This window comes from Alligator mississippiensis, chromosome 11 (assembly GCF_030867095.1).
Source record: "Alligator mississippiensis isolate rAllMis1 chromosome 11, rAllMis1, whole genome shotgun sequence".
Lineage (NCBI taxonomy): Eukaryota > Metazoa > Chordata > Crocodylia > Alligatoridae > Alligator > Alligator mississippiensis.
Window position 1 is genome coordinate 43,177,601 of NC_081834.1, and position 21,116 is coordinate 43,198,716.

The following is a 21,116-nucleotide window of genomic DNA, read 5'->3' on the forward strand; positions in this document are numbered from 1 at the left end:
ACTGAGGGCAAAATTGAAGGGAGAGGACAATCCTGCACCTCCACATTGTGGCTTTGTATAGGGGACCAGTAGGAGTAAAGTTCGCTGTACAGCAAGGATATAACCAGTGCTACAGCCCCTGATTAGAGGGTGTGCACTGGGCTAAATCTCAGACAACTGGGCCCCTCACAGGCTCCTCCCTGCCCCTACCGCAGCAGGGCTCTCTTAGCTCCTCTCCACAGGGGACTGCCAAATTCAGCTCTGCTCCTGCCTCACTGGGTCCTGCAACCAGTTAAACCAGTGGTGCTCAGCCTTTTTGTCTGGTGGGCTGGACAGGCAGTGCCTGGTCTGTTTGCAGGCTGGATCTGGCTGGAGCCAGGGGTGCGTGCAGCGGGTCTCATCCAGCCATGCAGAGAGGGAGCAGGGGGCAGCCTAGCCTTAATCCAGCTCTGGAGAAAAGGGGCTCTTGACTGGACCCCCAGCCCCATCCAGCCTTGGTGTGGGGTTGGGGGCATCACCCAGCCTCCACCTGATCCTGAAAGCAGGGAGAGGGGGGTGGTCCAGCCCCAATCCAGCGGCGGGTGAGGAAGGAGGTATAGCCTGGCGCTGCGGAGGGAAGGAGGCACAGCCGCATGCAGGACTCGGGGGCTGGAGATCTGGCAGGGTGGAATCAGCACCAAACTCCCGGCCCCGTGAGGAGCCCCACAGGCCAGATGCGATGGCTCCATGGCCACATTTGGCCCACGGGCTGGAGGCTGAGCACCTCTGGCTCAGACCTTCTGCAGCTGCAGAGAGAGGCTTGGCCCTCGGCACGAAACCCCAGGTGTGCGCTACGGGAGGCTACGTGTGGGGAGACCCGGTGCAGAGTACCAGACGCCCAAGCTGTGTTGGGGTTGGGGGGGGGGGGGGCAGGGCCCCGGCAAATCTCAACCAGGTCTCAGTGTGGACCCCTCGCCCAACCTCTCCCAAGCATGTGGCCTGGTGGACGGGCAGCACCCTGGTCCAGCCTGGTGGACGGGCATCACCGTGGCCCAGCCTGGCGCACGCGGCTTCTCCTCCGCGTGCCTCAGTTTCCCCAGCAGCCTCCGTCCCCGCGGTGCCGGTGCCCACCCAGCCCGGCGCCGCCCTGCCCCTTTAAACGCCCGCCGGCCCCGCCGAGGCTCTGCCTCCTCGCCTGACACAGCACCCGGCCGAGCCGCCTTAAGCGCCGCCGGAGCCCGCGGGCCGGCAGAGCCGGGCCGGGCCAGCCGCAGCGCCGCCCCCCGCTCCCGCTCCCGCTCCGGCAGGCGGTGGCCGGAGCGCGGCGCACGCAGGCGGCGGCGGCGGCGGCGGAGCAGGCGGAGCCTCCCCTTATGGCTCCCCCCGCCGACGGGCAGGCGGGCGGCGGCGGCGGGCGGGCACCGCCGGGCAGGAGGCGCCCCGCCGGGAGGCTCTGAAGCCGCCGCGTCGCGGCCGGGCCGGGCGTGATCCTGCGCCGGGAGGATGCGGCCAGCCCCCGGGCTCCGCCTGCCCGGGCTCCCGGCGCAGCAGCTGCGGATGTCTGGGCTGCTTCGCCCGTCGGAATAGCTCGGCGCGGGGGGGCTGCGCCCGGCTCGTGCCCCGGGGCTGGGCTGGGAGGCGGCGGCCGCCTGGACCTCGCCCGCGGGCTGCGGACTGGCCCCTGCGCCCTCCCCGCAGATGCCGGGGCGTCGGATCCGGATCCGGGGAGGTGGCGGGGGGGAGGCCCCCGGAGCCCTTTGCCTCCCCTCCTCGGAGGAGCAGCGAGGACCAGGGCAGGGAGCCCATCGCCGCCTTCGCCGGCTCTCGCCCGAGATGCTGCCAGGGGCTGAGCCCCCCGCCCTGCTCCTCGGCTGCCCAAGGAGATGCCCGCTGGCCCCTCTGGGCACCGCCAAGGCCAAGGGACAGCGGCCCTGAGCCCCCAGCCCCGATAGCGCAGAGAGGAGCAGGGGCCAGACCCGCCCGGACTGGAGGAGACGGGGGCACCAGTAAGTTGCCTGCTGCTTCCCCGGGCTTTTGCTTGCTCCTTTGATTTCCTCCCGCTTCCAGCCTGCACTTTCCCCTGTGCCACATGCCTCTGCTTGCTTGCCGGGTGCCCGGGGAGGGGGCAGTGGGGCACATGGCCGTGCCTTTCCAGCCGCCGTCCCTCCAGCTGCCCCAGGGCAAACCTGGGAGCTCTGCACCCCGGGGAGGGGAGGGGCAGGGCTGGGCAAGGCAGAGGTCAGCGGGTGCCTGTGTGGGGGAGAAGAGGGGGGCACTTTGCTACTGACTGTAGGAGGCTGTGTCGTGATAATTTCCCCCCCACACACACACACACACTGCAAGGCAGGGCTGGGGGCATGGAGAGGTCCTGTGGGGTCAGGGCTGGGGATCTGCTCTGGAAGCTGGGATCCAGGGCCCCCCGGGCTTGTCTAGGGGGTGATGGTAGAGTGATATGGGGACATCCCCCTCTGGCTTCTGGGGCTGGAGGGGAGTGGGGCTAACTTCTTCTCTTCCCCCATCCCCTGCCTGGCATTGGGGTTGCCTGCAGGCTCTAGCTGCCCCCATTCCCCTGATGCTCTCCTCTTTCTCTCCGCAGGAGGCTGCTGTGGACCTGCTGCCCTCCAGGAAACCATCGTGGGGGTTTAGGTGCATTCTTCATACCCCCTCACTTCCCACTGCAGGCATCCCCGGAGCAGGCCTGGGTGCATCTGCTTCCTTGGATGCACCTGGGTAGAGCTCCCCCGCGTCCCACAGAAGAGGTGGCTGCTGCTGACGCCAGGATCCAAGCCACCCCATCGGGGGCAGCCCCCCAGGCAGGAGCAGGGCAGGTGAAGCCTGAGGGTCACAGGGCAGAGAGTGGGGGGGTAACCCAGGACTAGGATCCCCAGGCACCAATCCCCCTTGAGCCATGCTGTTGCCACGTCTGAGCCACCTCCCCCTCACTCCCTAGCCCGAGGCCTCCCATTGCTGGCAGCCAGGACAGGGACCCCTCCTTTACCGTTCCCCCCCCCCACCCCTACCCGGCAGCCCCCAGAGGTGCGTATCGTAGTGCAAAGCAGCAGCCCAGCCAGCGGTCTCCAACAAGCCCTATCCTTGGATTCCCCCTGGAGCATTACCTGGCTTGGTGGCGGGGGGAGGCGAGAGTGTGGCTGGGGCTCCCTGGCGGTGGGGGACGTTAAGATGGTGAAAGCTCCCCGGCCGAGAGCGGCTCCGCGGACTCCAGGCCACCAGGCTGGGGGGCAGCAGCATGGACAGCGCCGCCTCGCCCGGGCACCCCAGCAGCTGGTGAAGGATGAACGCGCGGGGCTCGCAGGACACGCAGCCCAGTGACAACCCCAGCAGCGGCAGCAGCAGCCGGAGCCACAGCGAGAGGGAGCGGATCCGGAGCCGTATGAAAATGGTGATCGGGCAGCTGGAAGGGATCCTGCAGGAGCTCAAGGAGGTGGCCAAGGAGCTCCGCGAGGTAAATGCACCAGGGAAGGCAGTGGCTGGGTTGGGGGCATGTGGTCTCCTCCAGCAAACTTTAGGAGAAGCACTGGTTGGCCTGGAGCAGGATCCACTGGGTTCTGCCGGCTATATGTGTCTGCTTAGGGCAGGTTGAGTTTCCCCCCCACCCCACACTCATCCCATTGCAGATCATTCCCTGTCCTGATCTGCGCTAGGGATGGGGGTGGAGAACTATCCCCACAAAGCGACCCAAGGGTCCCTGGCTTTCCCCTGCTCCCCTGGCTGGGAGATCAGATCAGATCCCCTTTGAGATCTTAGAGAAGCCAAGATCCATCCCCTTGGGTGTATGGAACAGCTCCATCCCAGCCCTGAGCTGGAGGTCTCCAGGACTGTTGCCTGGTGCAGGAGAAATGAGAAGGATCTGAGCTTGCAAAAGGAGGGTGCATTGCCTGCCCAGCCCCAGCTGTTGAGCCAAGGTTCCCTTAGCTGAATCGAGCCCAACAGGGGAGCAAAGGTCACTAGGCCGTAGGTGGATCAGGTGCTCCCAGCAGAGACTGGCCCTGGTGTGTGTAATGTGGCGGTGCCCTACAACGTGGTCACTTGCTGACTCTTCACATTTCTGGCTGGTTTCAACTGTTCAGTGCGGCTGTCACAGTTTGTTTGCATGTAATGTCCTTGCTTCCTTCCCCTTTAAGAGCATGGGGAAGGGGTGGAGAGACAGGGGGCTATGTCTTCCAGTGACCCCAGGAGGTGCTGAAGGCACCTGGTTGATGGGGGGGGGGGAAAAGGGGATCGAATTGAAATGTTTGGCTAAATTTGGCCCCATGCTGTGTGGGGCTAATTAGGGCAACAGTCTGTCAGTCTCCCTAGCAAAGGGTGGAGCTTTGCTGCTGGAGAGAGAGAGAAACTTGCTGCTTTCCAGCTGGGTTTCCTTGGCTTGTTTGTTTTTCGGGAATTTGCAGTGTTGCAGAGTGCCGCAAATACCATAGAGAAGTCTTGAAATCAGAGGATTCCCCCCACTGCTCCCTCCTGCCTGCAATTTTAGTTGCAAGGGCATTTCGCTCAGACCTGTGAGCTCTTGCCACCTTCCTTTTTGCCTTTTTTTTTTTTTTTTTTTTTTGTCTGGGTAGCAGGCCTGGAACTGCACAAACTAGTCTGGGAGCGTGTGCATGGATGTCCCAAATCAAGGCAGGGCATTAACAGGTTCTGCTAAGATCACAGGGCCCAGTCCATAAACCCATATAGTGTCACCGACTTCCTTGGCTCTGTGCTGATGCAGCTGCAGATCTGTTCCTTCAAAGCCTTCTGACTTTTTTTTCAGCCTCCTGAGATTCTGTAGGTTTGATTTCACTCCTGAAGCCAAATGAAGGAGAAGGGCCCAATTCTCCAGCACCTGGAGCTTTGTGTTGTCACCTGCTCCCATGCTATCACATTGGAGTGGTGATGTCTCCTACCTCCTTTGCTCTGGGGTTAATGATGGAAGGTGAATCGTGCTCTCTGACCCATTTCCCCCACCCTGAATGCAGTCTGATGGGACCGGTGTCCTGGCTGACTTTTTCAAATGTGACCACTTATTGTGGGTTACAAATGTTTCAGCCTTGAGTTCCTGCAACACAGCAAGCACCTCTGGAATTCAGGGCATCAGTATCTCACACTGGCCTCCCAAAATCGAAGGCCAGTAATATACAGTTGTCCTATATCTGGTCCATCTGAATTCGGACATTGGCCATTTTTTGCTGCCACCCTGTTCAAAGAATAAATGTAGATTGAGGTTTATCTCAGTAGGCAAGTGTCAGAATGCTTGTTTACTGCTCCTGTGAAATAAAATAGTTGAAGGGAATGCACCCCAAATTTCCACAGGTTGCATGAAGGGGATGGAGTAGCAACTTTGGGACATATGTTGGGACATTTCAGCAAGCAGAAATAGAAGGTCCTAATGGAAAACACTGGGCAGCCTAAAATGTAGTACTAGAAACTGTGCATGATAAATGCCTTGTGCCAGCATCAACTCTTACTTGACTCTGAGTCATACTGGGGATGGATTTTGTTCAGTGAATTTCATCTTTCCAGTGGTTTAACCTGGACTCTTTCTTTTCTCTTGTTGCCCCATTCCCTTTCAAGGCTGAATTGGGCCTGGTCTGCAAGATGGGGAGGGTCACATGGTGTTATCCTCACATGCCCCTGTGTGTCCACGGTGTGGCAGGAGAGTACAGCTGCTGCTTCATGGACCTGAGCCAAAGCCCACTGGAGTCAGTGGGGACCTTTTATTAGTCTGTCATTCAGTCTCTGTATTTGCACATCCAGCAGCAATAGTCACCTGAAGGGTGTTGTGACAAGGAGAATACAAGGGGGATTACATTCACCCAGGTGACTTAAGGGAGGATTGCCACCCCACCATGGACCTCTGGCTGAGCCCACCAGCTAACTAGGACCCTTTTTGGTCACTGGAAGCTCCATTCCTTTCTATTCTTTCTCTTGGCCACAGTTTATAGCTACAGTCCAGCCCTTGCTACCTTCCCCAAAAAAGCTCTTCCTGGGAAGTAGTAGGGCAGAGCTTTATGTGGGAATCAGATGGGACTCAAGGAAGTCACAGAAAAACCTCTGGGTCAACTCCTACTCTACTTGCCTCTTGGCCACTGGGAGTTCCTCCAACACTACAAGTCGATGCACAAAAGGCGCGCAGAGGTATGGAGTGAGGGAGGGACTGCAGCCTGTTGTGGCTTGTTGCTTTTCTTCCTAATCTGGTTATGCAGAGATACTTGACCTGTGTCCTGGGGTGTGAGCTGGCTGAGGAGACTTAGTGGATGTGTGGGCATCTTAGCATTGATGAATTACTGAGTCCGGAGCTGTTGGGTTCACGAAATACATGCATTTGTCCTCTTTGTCTCATGGACTACCTTGGAGTCTAGAAGGCATAACACGTCATTAGGACAATTTGGCTGATATGTGTCCTTTCATTTTGGTTTTAAGTCAGTGTAAACTCTCTGTAGCCCTGCTATGGAGATGGCAATGCCCAGAAATCCTGGACAAACAGCTAAGCTGAACAGAAGGGAAAAGACCAATCAGCCTTGTATGTGCTCACTTGACTAATGAATAACTTGTCTCTCCTTTGGAAAAAGCCATTCATACCTGCCACAGGGGGAAGTGGAAATGATAATGTTAGTGGTTTGGGGATTACGGAGCAAAACTGGGGATGGAGGGAAGAAGAGAGAGAATGTGTGTATTTTCACGGCTATCGGCACAATAGTAGTTGGAGAAGAAATGCCTCTGAGGGCAGGATTGCTGATCTTGTAGTTAAGAAGATCCGGGTTGTAGTCCAGGCAGGCTGATTGTTAGTAAACTCAGCTGGTTAGACTGTAGTGCTAATAATGTCTAAATTGTAGGGTTTATCCCTGTAGGAGCCAAGAAAATCAATTTGCATGTCCATGCAGCAGGGAGTGTGATGTTTAACTGCCTCACTAGGTTAAATCCATCCATGCCTATAAAATGCCTTGAGATCTTCAGATAGAAGGGCAGAAGTGTGAGTCGTCTTATAAATCCGGAGAGCTGGTGAACAGAGCAGTCGGGATACAGGGCTCCTACCCCAGCTCTGTTTCAGTCTTGTGCCCACCCGAGGTGGGCAGCTGCTCAGAGAGCTCTTGTGTTTATTTAGAGAGCTTCATCTCGCAGCTGGCTTCTTGGAGCCCATAGGTTTGACTCCACAACTGAGACTCCCACGTGATCCGTTATGCTCTTACAAACACAGTAGGGGCAAGCCAGGTCGGCGCTGGAACAAAGACCTCCAGGGAAACGTCTGGCAGTGGAGTTGGATGACTCAGGGCCTGTTCTCCACCCATAACGTGGGTCATGATTCTGATAGTGGTTCATTTATTCGGTGGGAAGGCGTGGATGAGTTGAGCGGCGGGGTCCAACATTTAGTACCTGGTTCGTTTCCCCTCTGAATCAGTAACAGCTAATGTTTTGGCGTGATGCACTGTACATTGTATAGGCACTGACAGCCTGCGCTTTTATGTTCTTTTAAAGTTTGCTTGGAACTTCTCACAAAAGCAAAGCCCCTTAACCCCAGCCTCCTGGCCCAGCTCCAACAGGATAATTACTACCTAAAATCCCCCCCTGCCATTTCACTTGAAGCTGCCTTTTCCTTTCTTTGCTTTCTGGCCTAAACTCACACCCATTGTTACTCCATGCTTGTTGCTCAGTTAACCAAGTTTTCAATGAGACGGCAAAGCAGCTGCTGGAGTATTTGCAGCCTGTCTTGATCTAATATATTCTGAAATCCTTCAGCATGGAAGGCAGGGAGCATGGTATTAATACTGATTAGCAAGTGAAGGTTAGCAGGCACGTTCCTCTTACCAGCCAAGCCCACAAGAACGTGTATTAAGGCTTGTCCCTTTTGTGCATCGTAGTGTTGCCTTTGGGTTGGTCATTGGCTGTCCACATGTGACTCTCAACCTTGGAAAGTGTCTTTGTGTTTCTAGTAGGTGAAGTGTTTCAGTTCCTAAGGGATCCCTGCCTCCCACTGAGAACCAGACCTTGTTCTACCCCAGGATAGCTGCAGTTTGGCCTCAGAAATGTAAGCAGTGTTTGGCTTGCATGTGTCTCATCTCTAACAGAGGGAAGCTCCTGTGCTTCTAAGGAACATGTAGAAGTGTTATATCTGAGAGGAGTAAAGAGAAGAGGATGTTTCCTTCATGCTCTTGAACACATTTCCCGTAAAGACAAATTCACTGGTTTTTCACTTTACATTTTCTGCCTTGGTGGGGGGGAGCTCTTCTGAACATCAACAGGAGAACCAAAAGACCCTAATAAAAATCTACAGGATTAAAAAAAAAAAAAAAACCAAAAAAAAAATCAGAATTTGAAGCCATTTTTCATTTATGGTGAGATGACTTCACACTGCTCTGGCAGCTTAAAGAGGCTTTAAAATGAGAGCAAATATAATTTATGCTCACTTTAAAGTCCTTCTCATAAAGTCATAGATTTTTAAGGCCAGGTGGGACTCTTCTGATCATCTACCCTGACCTCCTTCCTAACACAGGCCAGGGAGGTATAAAGAGACCTGTGGGGAAAGGAGAATCCTGCCTGTTCTCTGTAAAGGCTGTAGTATCAGAACTGACCTCAGCTCTTTGATTGAAATTTAACTTAAAAGAAAGATTGGACAAATGGTGTTGCTTTGCAGGAAGAAGCTGCCCTTCTCGGTCTTCCCGTACAATGGGTCGTTTCATAGGCTTTATTAGTGTGTGGACAGGGGAACAGGTTTTATACATTGAAATGTTTGACCTTTTGCCTAGCTATGTGCCTTTTATGCTAATTTTTTGGAACGGAATGTTGTAACGATAACAGCAGCGTAGTGCTTAGTATCCCCCAAGTGAAGTTTGCATCCCTTTGTGCCAGGCGCTGTACAGCCAGTGAAAGGCAGTCCCTATTCCAGAGAGTTTGCAGTTGAAAGAGAGATGGAGGGAAACTGCAGCACAGAGGCTTAATAATTTTTTTCCATGGCTTCATGATGGCTGAACTGGGCTTTCTGCACCCCCTTCTGCTGCCCAACCCACTCACCCACACTGCCGCACCCTGACTATGAGGTTTGTGCAATCAGCCAGTGGTCAAAGCCAAAACAGTAAAGTTTTGGGGTGCAGCCAAGGACACAAGGCAGAACCAGCTCAACCATCTGACTTCACACGCCCAGTTGAGAGTTCAGCTTGTGGATGCCGTCTAGTCTCAACCAACCACACCCACATGAGGCAGAAACGGGTGTTTCAGGAAGCATTTTGCTCTAAGCAGCAAGCAGACCTAAAGAAACAGAGCTGGTCATACCTCACGAGAGCTGGGTCTGTCTCCCAGTCTTACCACTGTCACCTTGGGTACTCTTCCTTGCTTATTTTCTAAGCTTTTTTGCCAGTCTGCCAAGTGGAAACGGGGCTCAGTGAAGATCATGACCACAGGGAGGGTATTTCATCACTCTGAACCTCAGATCCCCCTATCTATTCACTGGGAATTGAAACCCTTCCCTTATCTCTCTTGCCTAGTTAAACTACACGGTTGTATGATGGGCTGCTGTTCTGGCTGCATATGCGTGTACAGTAATGTCTCAATCTTGGCCGGGAAGGGGCTCTTAGGGGTTCCTTTGGCATACTAATATGCATAGTCATCTGGCTGTATGTTCACAAGGAGGAAGAGGCAATAAGAAAGAGCATAAATCCTCTTATTTATTCACTCTGGATTGTCTGCCCATTCTAAAGGTGGCAGTAACTCCATTGCTGCAGTCCAAGTTTTAGCAGCTACTGCGGAATTGCTCCGTGCCCTGGACTTTCTAGTGCTGTTCCCAATCTGTTTTTTTGTGTCTTGATTAAAAGAGATTCCATCAGTCACATGGAAAAGGGTTGTGGAGTGGAGCTGAACTCTTCAGGTTCTTGGTCTTCTCCATTGAGGAGCAGGGTGCGATTTAGGAAGAATTTAAGGCTGCGGAGTGGGGTAGGGGTTCCCTTATCTGAGCCTTGGTTTCCCTTCTTACCCTCTCGCTCTGTTTAGATTGCAAACACTTTGCCAGAAGCACAATCTCTCACTAAGCATCTGTACAGTACCCGGTACAGCTGGATGTTGATTGCCAGTTGGGGTTGCTGGGTGCTATCTTAATCCTTTAGCACTCTGGGCTAGCACAAGGAGTTTGTCCCCTTTCTGCTCATCCAGCACAGATGTCCAAAGGTGCCCAGCACCAGCTAAACCCTGCTGCCACTGAAGTGAGTGGTACAGCTCCCCATGGCCTAACTGTTCCCAGACACAGATCAGCCGCTGATTTTTGATGGGAGCACTTTTTGGCCCACTTGAACTTGTGAGAAAATCCCACCCAAAATGCTTTTGCTCCCCCTCCTGGCTGGCAGCAGTCTTTACAGTGTGAGCTTTCTTCCTCCAGGCAGGCTGATGTTAGCCTGTTACTGCTGGTTTCTGCAGGAATGAGACGCGAAGAAGCTGGGTAGCATTGCACGTCGGGCACCCCTTCGCTGAAAGGATACAGCAGAAATAGCAGATGGCAAGAGACACATTCAAAGGACTTGGAGGGGGGGCGGGGACAGCATTCATCATCAGGAGACCTGAACAGGCTTACTTTAGAGCCAAAAGCTGCTATGACAGTGGGAGATATGATAACAGGCTACTTCTATTTATCCTTTCTTATAGCACCAGATTAAGGGGACATAGGGCAAAATGGAAAACTCCTGAAAGGAAACGGAGTTTACACAAAGCAGAATTGACCTGTGGAACTTCCTGTTACTGGATAGACCCAGATCTCTTTATAGATAAAGCAAACATCTGCTCTTCTATTAAACAGGAGAGAAAAAAATATAAAGGACATAAACCATTTTGTTTAGGCAATAAGGCAACCATAAACTGCGAGAGTTAAGAAGAAACTCCTTCTATGGGCAGGTTGATCTGTAACTGTCCATTATGTGGCTTCTGAAACAACTGAGGTTGGCAACTGTCGGAGATGAAGCAGTGGCACTGATGGTTTATTAGTCTGGGCTGATCTAGCAATTCCTATGTGCCTGAACCAGGTTCATTTTAATTTCATTAGAAATGCAAGATGAAAATGATTAACTTTTGTCGAGTAGAATAGGGCAAAACTGGTCTGTGAAGGAATCTTATTTTTAAGCTGCAACCTGGATATTAAAATTGCTGGCAAACACCAGTTAAAAGCCACATGGCAGGAGGGTGGCTGGGGCAGAGTGGGGGATGGTAGCTTTCATTAGCAGTTCTCTGTGTCTGAGTGCATAGAGACCTATGGGCCATGGCTGGGTTTTGTGGTTTTTTTCAGGGGGGTTGGTTTTTCTTTGGGGTGTGGGTTTGAAAGCCAGCCAGAGCCTGCCTGATAGCTGTTTACTGCAGGACCCCTTCACTGTCCCCAGAACAACCCTGCTTCCGTACTCTGTACCTTGCCTCCTTATGCAAGGGGCATTCCAGTTGGCCTGTGGAAATGCTACCAGGGAGATCACTTCTGAATGGTTGAGGATGTGATGGGAGATGCATCCAGCATCCATTGTGAAATGCACTTCATTGCTGGTGTGCAATGTACCTTCCCAGAAGGAGAATGGCCCAGTGATAAATTTTACCATGGACTCCAGCAACAAGACTGGACTTCAGCTACTTTGAAGTCCTGGCCAATTGAGCTGTGGTTTCCCTAGAAGAGCCATATGGTGCTCACAGATGCACAGGCTGCTTATGTGTGCCTAACGTATCCAGGACATGAGGCCATCGCCAGAAGAGGAGTCCTAAAGTTTAACAGTTTAAAATACTTTAATAGCATGTCCATATAAGTTTATGGCAATTTATACCACTTATACAGCGATGCATTAAACCGTACACAACAACATGAGCTGGGAGTATAACACACCAGCCCAAAGACTCGCCAAGCAATCCGCTGGAGCTAGAAAGAGCCCAGAGCCTTTTGCTGCACCTTTGTTGGGAGAAGCTGTGAAAACAGGTAGGAAACATGCTGACTGGGGTGTGCAAGCCCTTAAGCCTTCCTTTCCTGTTTCATATCCTTGTGACAAGGTATTTAGCAGAATTCACAGATTTCATTGGAATCTGACAGGCCGTGACATGAGCGCCTCTGCTATATTAGTGCCCACACCACCCCAGCCCTTAAGCAAGAGGCTAAGACTGCACAAGGACAGCACAAAGAAACTCCACTAGAGGACATAGTAGAGTGGTGGGAAACCCCCGTGATTTCAGGTCTAATTGGTGTGAACCACCCAAACTGAAATCAAGGGGTTGCAGACTTATGTGGACTGAGCTCAAGTCAAAGAACTGGGTGAGTCTCTGTAATGAGACAGGTTTGAATTCACACCCTGGCTTTAAGCAGCCAAGTAATTTGGTGAAGAGATGGGTACCAAGGAATCTGATGTCAGTGTTTAGCTAATGCTAAACCCCTCCTGGTTTTTAATGCATTTGAAATCCAGATCCAAGTTTTGCGGCTCAGTCTCCATGTAACGGACCACAAGTCTGCCCCAGCCTAGCAGCCCACCTGCCCGTTATGGTTAGGGTAGACCATGTTCTGTAGCCAGCCACACGCAGGAGGGTGATGTGGTTTACACTACATTCAGCCACAAATGCCTCCTCAGACCACATATCTATATACAGGATACAGAGCAAGAGTTGGACTCAAGTCTCTGGAGCTGTAGGAATATACTTTAAGCATGCAGCTGCCAAACCTCTCCCACCATTGGGGGGGGGGGGGGTATACACGCACATGCACAGATACAGACACACAGAGAAAACTTAAGTTAGAGATCAGGCTGGTAGTCTGCATGTTCCGTTCATACAAACCAGGAAAAGCAAGAAAATAAACAGCAGTCCTTATTCAACATCTCAGTTGTATCCACCTTCCTTCTACCGCTCCTGTATCCACCTGCCTGAAAAAAACCACAAAAAGCAGCCTTGAACTTGAGCAACCACTGTTTACTGATGATAAGTTCATGTGTTTCCATGATTAATATGGCACTAGAATGGATTTTTTGAATTGCAGTGTATGCAGTTCTGTAAACAGCTCAGTGTTAGGCTGTGCAGGTAGCGGACCTGGTTGCAAGGCATCTTTAGCCAACGTGTTAAGGAGACTGGATAAACTGGGCTGTTTATTCTAAATTGCAGGCGTTTTGGGTCGAAAGGACAGCACAGCAGTGTGTGTATGTGTGTGCGTGTTTGGTTTGAGTTCAAGCTGCACTTTTGCTGTTCTACAGGTAACACAAGTTGCAGTACCTGTACTTACAGGTGTCTAGCACTTTCAGGTTGTCTGCAACGGCTCTCAGTATCAGTTAACTTGAGAGGCAGAGGTTGGTGGGGTAGATCAAAAGTTTCCAGCCCTCCTGATGACCCACACAAATGTCAATATGTTTCCACACAGTGAAATTTTGGGTGAATTTTCTTTTGGTTGCTGTTTTTAAAACCTCAGGAAGTCATGCGCACAATTCTGCTGAAGGGGCACTTCTCAGGTGGTCATTAATGATGTGTTCCTCATTTTCTGGGTGTCCAGCTTGTCACCCTAATTTACAGAAGTGCTGAGCACTCACAGCTGCAGATGGAAGTTGGTGGCAGCTGCGCTTTGAATGTGTGAAGTGCTACATTAATGTTATGCAGGCCTGGGTGTCTCAAATTAGGCACTCAAACTTAGTGGACACTTTCTCTCTCTCTCTGTGCCCCTGCTCCTCAAGTTTATAACGAAGATAATACCACACCCTTGCCTCCAGGGGAGCGTGGATGTGAAAATAAATCAGTTCTGTGAAGCCCATGGATGCTCTACTGATGAGTGTCATAAACAGAATTATTCATTTATTTTTCTTTGGAGGAGAGTTTGAAGGACAGGCAGTACATAAGGAATGGGGCCATGCATTGAACAATGAAGAGAGCATGAAGAGCTGCATACCTGCTCATCCACTGAGCGCCAGCCAAAATGAATGAGAATCTGTGGCAAAAATAGTATGTGATCACATAATCAAAGATCGCAACAGATCACATCAAGTGGCTGAATTACATAAACAGTCTTAATTTGCCATTCCCAGGTTTTGAGTACTTGATTTTTTGCAGTCTGAGCACTGTTCTGGTGTGCATTTTTATGTGCTATATCAAAACTGGGTGCCTAAAGTGATTTGTCCACTTCTGTATGTAGGTACCTCAATGACCTGATTTTCAGAGGTGCTGAATATTTGCAGCTGCCAACAACTTCTATGTAGTTCTGCCTCATGGAGCCATTCCTTAACTCCAAATGAGCCATGCTGGTCCTAAACTGACCCTGGAGCCCATCATCCCATTGACTGAAGGCAATGAGAGTTGTACATGGAGTTCACATGGCAGCAGACCCTCAGCTCTGTTGACTTCAATTAAAGCAGCTATGATTTGTGCCAGTTGAGGATCTGGGCTGATATCCAGACCCCAAGCATTCTAGCACTGCAGTCCAGACCACTTAGCTGGGTACAGAAATAGTCCTTGCACCATGAAAACTAGATGGGGAGAACACTGCAAGGTTGAGGTTCTGAGGATTCAGACTTGGCTCAAAATCTTGCCTCCCCCTTCCCCTCCCAAGAGAAGGGCCCACTTCTGACTTTGATTCAGATCTAAGTCTGTGGGGAATTTAGATCCGGTTGTTACAGCCTTCTGTAATGGAGTTACAGCAGGAAATTGGAGCAGTGATCATCGTCAGAGATAATATAGAATGACATGATAACAGAGGCACAGAATTGCCAGTGCTCTTGGTGTATAGGGTAGCGCTGTGGGAGAGAGCAAGCTGGAGGCAGGAACAGGGGGGAAGGGAACGGTTTGCAGAGATCTGGAAAGAGATGGGCAGGTGCTTCCCATCAAGCAAAGCTGTCATATCAAGCAAGGTGAGAGCTGACTCTGGGCTGAGGCCCCGAGCTATCCCAGATGTTCCCCTCTCCGGTGGCCAGTATGTGAGAGGCAGGCAGCTGTGGGGAATGTCAAATTCAGCTGAGATATGGAAGCCAGGAGGCAAGGAAGGGATGGATCCCATGCCTCTTCCTCAGGGCATGATGCAGTTGGCCTGCTGGATCTAAGGCAACAGATAATGCTGATTTGCCTATTATGCAACCCTGCTGCCCTAGAGACGTGGGGATTCTTTAACACAGCGAGCAGAGCTGTGCTCCAAACAGTACACATTACTTACCAGGCCCAGGGAGGCTGCTAAGAATTCAACACCAAGCAGCTTTTACAGTCCTAGGGGCTCACTTAGATTAAAGGTAAATCTTAATTAAAATGAAATTATACATACAGGCCTGAAAGTTCTCGTTGAGTGGCGACAACATAAAAAGAACCCTCTCAGTAGAGCTGATTGAGTGGGATGCCAACTGGGCCCTTAATAATGATTGATATGGTGTCCCATGATCACAGCTGTGCTGAGTTGATATGCTGTTGATGGACGTATAAAACAGAGCAACTCTGACAGCAGTGTAGTGAACTGGCTGGTGGGTGCATGCACTGAGCTAGGGCCTGGGCTCAGTGTTGTTCAGTTGTGAGTCATAGACTCTCATAGTGAATGGGGATCCTGTTTTATCCCAAATGATAAGAAACCTGTGCTTTAGGTTCTTGGTCTTTCTCAAAAGTCCTAATGTACAACTTAAGGCATGTCTACACTGTGGCAGAAGGGCTTTCAGGCAAGGCACTGAGGAAGTGAGACCCACCCAACAGCTTCCATGCACTCACCCAACAGCTGCACTCCATGTACATCAATCCTGGAAATGAGGTAGTGAAAACACAATGGGGGGCATGCTGAACTCTGTGCTCAAGACCTGGCTTTGCAGCCTACTTAAAACCAGTGGTTTGGGGCACCCCCTAGGTGCCCTCAGATCCTGGTGCCTGGGACTGATGCATATAGAGCCAAAGTGGTAGCTGGGGCTTATTTCCTCAGTACAGTGACTTAGTGCCCTGTAGGCATACCCATGTCAAGGTAGTCCTTGATTTGCTGCAGTGCTAGTCAATGGATTCTCAAACTAGGGTGCATGTACCTCTGGGCATATGCGGAGAACTTTCTAAGGTATGTGAGAGGAGGTCGTGGGAAAGCAAAAGGGAAATGAAGGGGAAAGAAAGAAAAACAAATGGAGGCCAACTATACCATATCCCTTAAGCTACTGAAGAGGTTACAATGCAGTGGTACTGACATGAAGTGTTACCTTTTTATGATTATTATCCATTACAGAGACCTATAGGTGCACACAGCAGTAGAGCAAACTTAAAAAGGGGTATATGACCCTCTCAGGGAAGTTTCAGAGTCACCGATTGAAGTCATTGCCTTTTTTGAGCTCTTACAGACTGACAAGCTACTTGACTGACAGGAGTGCTCCACCCAGTAGTTCTTAATGAGCCATGGTCTGGTGCGATGCAACCTGTCATTGAGCGCTCTAGGGTCACGGGGGAAAGGGGGTGTCGGCAAGGGACAAAGGGCTGTTTGGTTTTGTTCCTGAAGGAGGTGCCATTGGGTTGATTTGGGCCCTGGTAGAAGATAAGGTCAGCGTTGAGTAAAGCAACATCGCCACTCCACCCTTTGTCCCTGGGGATGTGAATTCTACTCAGCACTCCCAAATGTTCAAGGGGAGGGGGCAGTTGGCTGTAGCCCAGTGTGATAGAAACCTGAGGAGCTCAGCTGATGGGAACCCCACAGGCAGGACAACCACAATTACAGAGTCAAGAGCTCCAGGCTGATCTTGGAGCAGCCACCAAAAATAAGCCACAGCCACCCTTACCTTTGCTCTGTGCCCTCCACGTTCAGATCTGGAGAGGTGGTGAGGCCACTCTGGGGCACCCACTCCCCACTGCTGAACAGCATGCAAGAGGCGATGGTCCTGACAAGAGTGTTAGGGAATATCCAGTTCTAGTCCTGGAGCATGCAGAACAAGAGTGAGCTGGGTGGAGATTATTTTCCAGCAGCAGCCTCAAGAGCAGTGCCAAGCTGGTACAGAGAGGTCCAGCCTAGTGCTGGATCACCCTCATGCCTCAAGCCTCTGCTGAGCCATAGCCTGCAATAGCTCATCAGCCCAGCATCTCTCTCTCTCTCTCTCTCTCCTTCCTTCTTCCTTTTTAATTGAAATGCCCGTGGAAATAGTTTGTTTGAATGTGTATATTCCCTGGTTGCTTGCTCCGCTACTAATTTCGTGCAAATCATTTCATGGGCCATTTTGCATATTCCCAGGTATTTTGCATATGACCATAAACATTAGCTCATCGTCAACACACCCCATTTCCAGCAGCAGTGGAGGTAAAACACAGTAGCACGATACTCGGCAGCTTTAATCATTGAGATGTTGGGGTAGGCATGAGGGAGGGTGTCCCTAGGTTGGTGCATCAGTGGACGGTGGGTGATTTTGAGGTGCCTGGCAGCAGCATAGTACCAACTGGGTGCTGATGGGGCAACCTCAGTGTGGTGAACAAGTTAGACAGCTGAGGGCCATGGGGTAAGTGCTGGCTGGGAGAATAGCACAGTCTTCCTGGTGATCGGAGGATCATGGTACCAATGAGTCTTCTGTTTCCACCAGTGTGCTGGCATCATCTCACCCCATTACTCTCTACTGTTCCTTCCATGCTGGGGCATAGTGAGAGGTAAGACAATCAGACCACCAGCTTTTGTGAAGCACATGCTCCCCAGAGTATTTTACTCTTCAGCCCAACTTAAACGAGTGACAGGGCTGCCAGATGGCAGGACAAGCCAACCAAGGACGTGAGAATTACATGAGATGCCTGGCATCTGGGAGTCCGGCGAATTTGCAACCCAAGCATCGCATGCATGAAGGGGGGAGGGAGGTGGGAAACAGCTGCAAAAAACCAATGTGGAATTGATTGCTTTGTTTTCCGAGCTGAATGCAATGCACAGCGTGAGCTATAAGGAATCTGATTTTAAAACACTTTTTACAGTAATGGACTGTGTTGCGCTTCCTTGTTTGGTTGGCTGTGTGGTGCATCTCAGCATAGATCCTTCAATGATAATGTGGCTATGCCAATTTAGATCTGGTGAGAATCAAGCATATGAATTTTAACATGAAAGTGACCCATTAAGTTGTCTCTTTAGGCCTCTGTGTTTGTGTGCGCCAGGTACTAGATGATGTACTGTGTTTGGATGTGACAGACGTTGGATTTTATTCTTCTTGCAGTTTCCCGAGCAGTTTGTGATATGATCTGTGAAACTTGTTGCCCTGAGGTGTCAGAGAGCTTTCTAATTCTGCAAAGAAACAGGCAACCTTTACACTGGAGAAGGGGGGGTGTACGTGTGTGGTTTTGATTTTGCAAGAATACTGCTGGCTGGGGTTTGTTTTTGTAAATGCAGGGATGATTCTGATTCTGGAGCACAGTTCTTTGTTCCCCACACAGTGTGGGCAGGCTTGGATAAATGGATCCATTTTTGGCCCAAATCTCCTTTATAAATTAGAAATGAGCTTGAGTCACGTCCTGGATTCCAATGCCTTATATTTTTATTAATTTATTGCATTTCAGTGGCACAAAGGGGGCTGGATATGCTAGGCATTGTACAAATATATGGTCAAACCGGTCGTTCACTATAGACCTTGTAATCAAAATAGAGACCCCCGGGGGAAAAGGTGACTTCTCAGGATCATGTTGTAGATCAGTGGCCAAACTCGGCATAGAACTCAAGTCTCTTAGCTGCCTGGCTGTTTCTCTGACCCCTGGCGCAAACTGCCCTCCCACCAGCCTGTTTGCCTTCTGGTTGGTGGGTGAGTTTAGCCCTCTGGTTCTGAACCTTTTTAGACTCAAGGCGCCCTCAGAAAATGCCAGCTCTTAGCTTCCTCTTGATTTTTTGACTGCAGAAAAAACAACAGAATGATTTTTCTGTCTCAGAGAACTCAGAAAGATCACAGCAGCGTAAAATGTTTTTGACACCACGGATCCCTATTTGAAATCTTTGGGCGTATCCTGTGAATCACGTGTGGGTGTTTTGCACACCTAACAGTCCTAATACTGCGCAGCACCCAGGGGCACCCTTAAAAGGATCTTACAGCACCCCAGTGTGTTGTGGCACCCTGGCTGGGAATCACTGGTTTAACCTATTCATGAGACAAAGACAAGGGGAAGCAGTGATGTTTGGATCTGAATGTGCACGTCACCAAAAATCAGGGGTGCTCAGCTGTAGAATTCTAGCTTGGAACTGTCTCCGTTTTATCAATTTATTTATTACACTGTTATCCCACAGAGAAATGCCACCTTTCTCTCCGCAGGTATTAATCTTGGTAAATTTCCCATGAAGTTGTCCATTTTATTCTCGATTATACTTTAACAATCTCTCTTTCTCCCCCTCTCTTCTGTCTCCTCTCTCTCTTTCTCTCTTTTCCTTTGTGTATATAATTATTCCCCAGAACTCCAAGACAGGGCTGTATTATGTGGAGGGAAAATGATTATTAAATCTTTGACTGAAATCGCACTTTTGAAATAAAATAAAGCAGGGAAATGGGTAATGAGTGAGCCTCCTCTTTGGCATTTCCAAATTGATTCACTCACATCTACCTTGTGCTTGGTCAGCCCCAGATGCATAGTCATCTGCAGCCCTAGCATATTGGCAATGCCACCTGTCAGCTCTGTGCAAAGGGCAGTGGCTAGCATCAAAAGCCATTTGTGAGCCTACAGTAATCTTCTCTACAATCTTTTGTAAAAGCCCAAGGGGAGACATGGGCAGAGGTGGCTGGCCCATCAACCCCACACCCGCTTGACTTCATTTTGATCGGTTTAGGCTGGGAGCTCCGGCTGCAGTGTAAGGAGCTTCCTGCACGCAGGTCTGTTGAGGCATTTTATTTTCTGCTCATTGCCATTTTTATCACAAGTCCAGGGTTCCCCACATGATCCTGAGGATCCCCATAGTCCTGACCCGCAGTCAGGCTTCTCCTGGGCAGAGTTCCCCTATTAGGTTGACAGATACCTGCACACCAATTACCTTCAGCTTATGCTTTGAACAGGAGTGGAATTCAGCTGTCTGGGTCCTTCCCATCCTTCAGACTCAGGTGGATGGAGGTGGCTATGCTTTCCCATGAAAAAAAGAGAGTTTCTTTCCCCAACCACTAGCTGCTGTGGTTACTGGAGAGGGAGATATTCCCACATGCACACACAGCTCTCCATGGCTCACAGTGAACAGTACTATTTTTGGCACTTGCTGTTTATTCACTGTTTCTTCTACAGATCTCCCCTGTCAGCCTGGCTCTGCTGGTTTCCTTTCCACCCCTGCTCCCAGCCTCTCTCCTTCTACTCAACTCCCTGAATTCAGAGTTGCCTGCTCCCCCAGCTCAGGGGTCACAGCTCAGCATTCAGCATCCTCTTCCCCCCACCTTCCCCAGGCACCACCTGGGCATTCAGTTCTTCATTCTGTCACTGCCTCAACATACAACCTTGGACCAGGCATTTAAACTCAGTCTGAATTTGCCCATTCTCTTTGATGCAGTAATGCTGGTCTCCAAAGGATTATTCTGCCTTGAACCTGGCATCTGGGTGTCTGATCTCTCTCACATTTTGAGGCTGATGGGATCTGTTGGTGGTGGTGACTACCTGCCCCACCTGACTCCAGAGGATCATCCAGTGGCTCTACTTTGACTGGAGGACTGGGTCCGATTAGTAAATCTTCCCCAGCTTGGAAAGCCTTCCCCGTTATGTCTCTTGTGACTGTTTGCACCACTTTTAAGCCACTAGTGTGGCCTCTGGGTTGCTCCTAACAAATGCTGTGTCACCCATGTACTGAACCCTTTGGACAGTCAAGGGGATCCTCCCACATACGGTCTTGCCATTCTTCAGGTACCTTTACAGCAAAAACCTACTGTTGTGCACATATCAAGGAGCTGAAGGAAATGGTGTTTAATGGTATAAAAGCCATTGAGTTATTGGAAAGACACATGATAATCATGCCATTGAGGCCCAGATTTTTAAAGGTTTTTAGGTGTCTAAGTCCCACTGACTTCAATAAGAATTAAGAGGACAAGTACTTTTTTAAAACCCTGGTCCTTAATCTCCATTGGACAGGATCTGATTGCTTGTGTTGAGTGGCACCTTGCCGCTATCAACAAGGCTTCCCAAGATACTACTTGATATTAATTCACTGATCAGAATTTGGCTTTGGTTTACCCATCTGTAAAATGGCATTAATACTTGACTTCTCTCTCCAGGGGGCTGAGAGAATTAGTTAATGTTTCCAAAACATTCCAAGCTCTTGGTTGAAGGGAGCTCTATAA

At 50.6% G+C, this 21,116-nt stretch overlaps 1 protein-coding gene across 1 annotated transcript in view; it reads left to right on the top strand.

The window, feature by feature from the left end:
* The first annotated feature begins 1,242 nt into the window (after nucleotides 1-1,242).
* The window catches only part of INSYN1 (inhibitory synaptic factor 1), a 75,000-nt gene continuing 55,126 nt past the window's right edge, over nucleotides 1,243-21,116 (top strand). Inside the window, exons 1-2 of the mRNA XM_014604480.3 lie at nucleotides 1,243-1,964; nucleotides 2,555-3,421. Of these exons, the coding sequence (XP_014459966.1) occupies nucleotides 3,251-3,421 (171 nt within the window). The 5' untranslated portion in view covers nucleotides 1,243-1,964; nucleotides 2,555-3,250. The remainder of the gene's footprint in view (nucleotides 1,965-2,554; nucleotides 3,422-21,116) is intronic.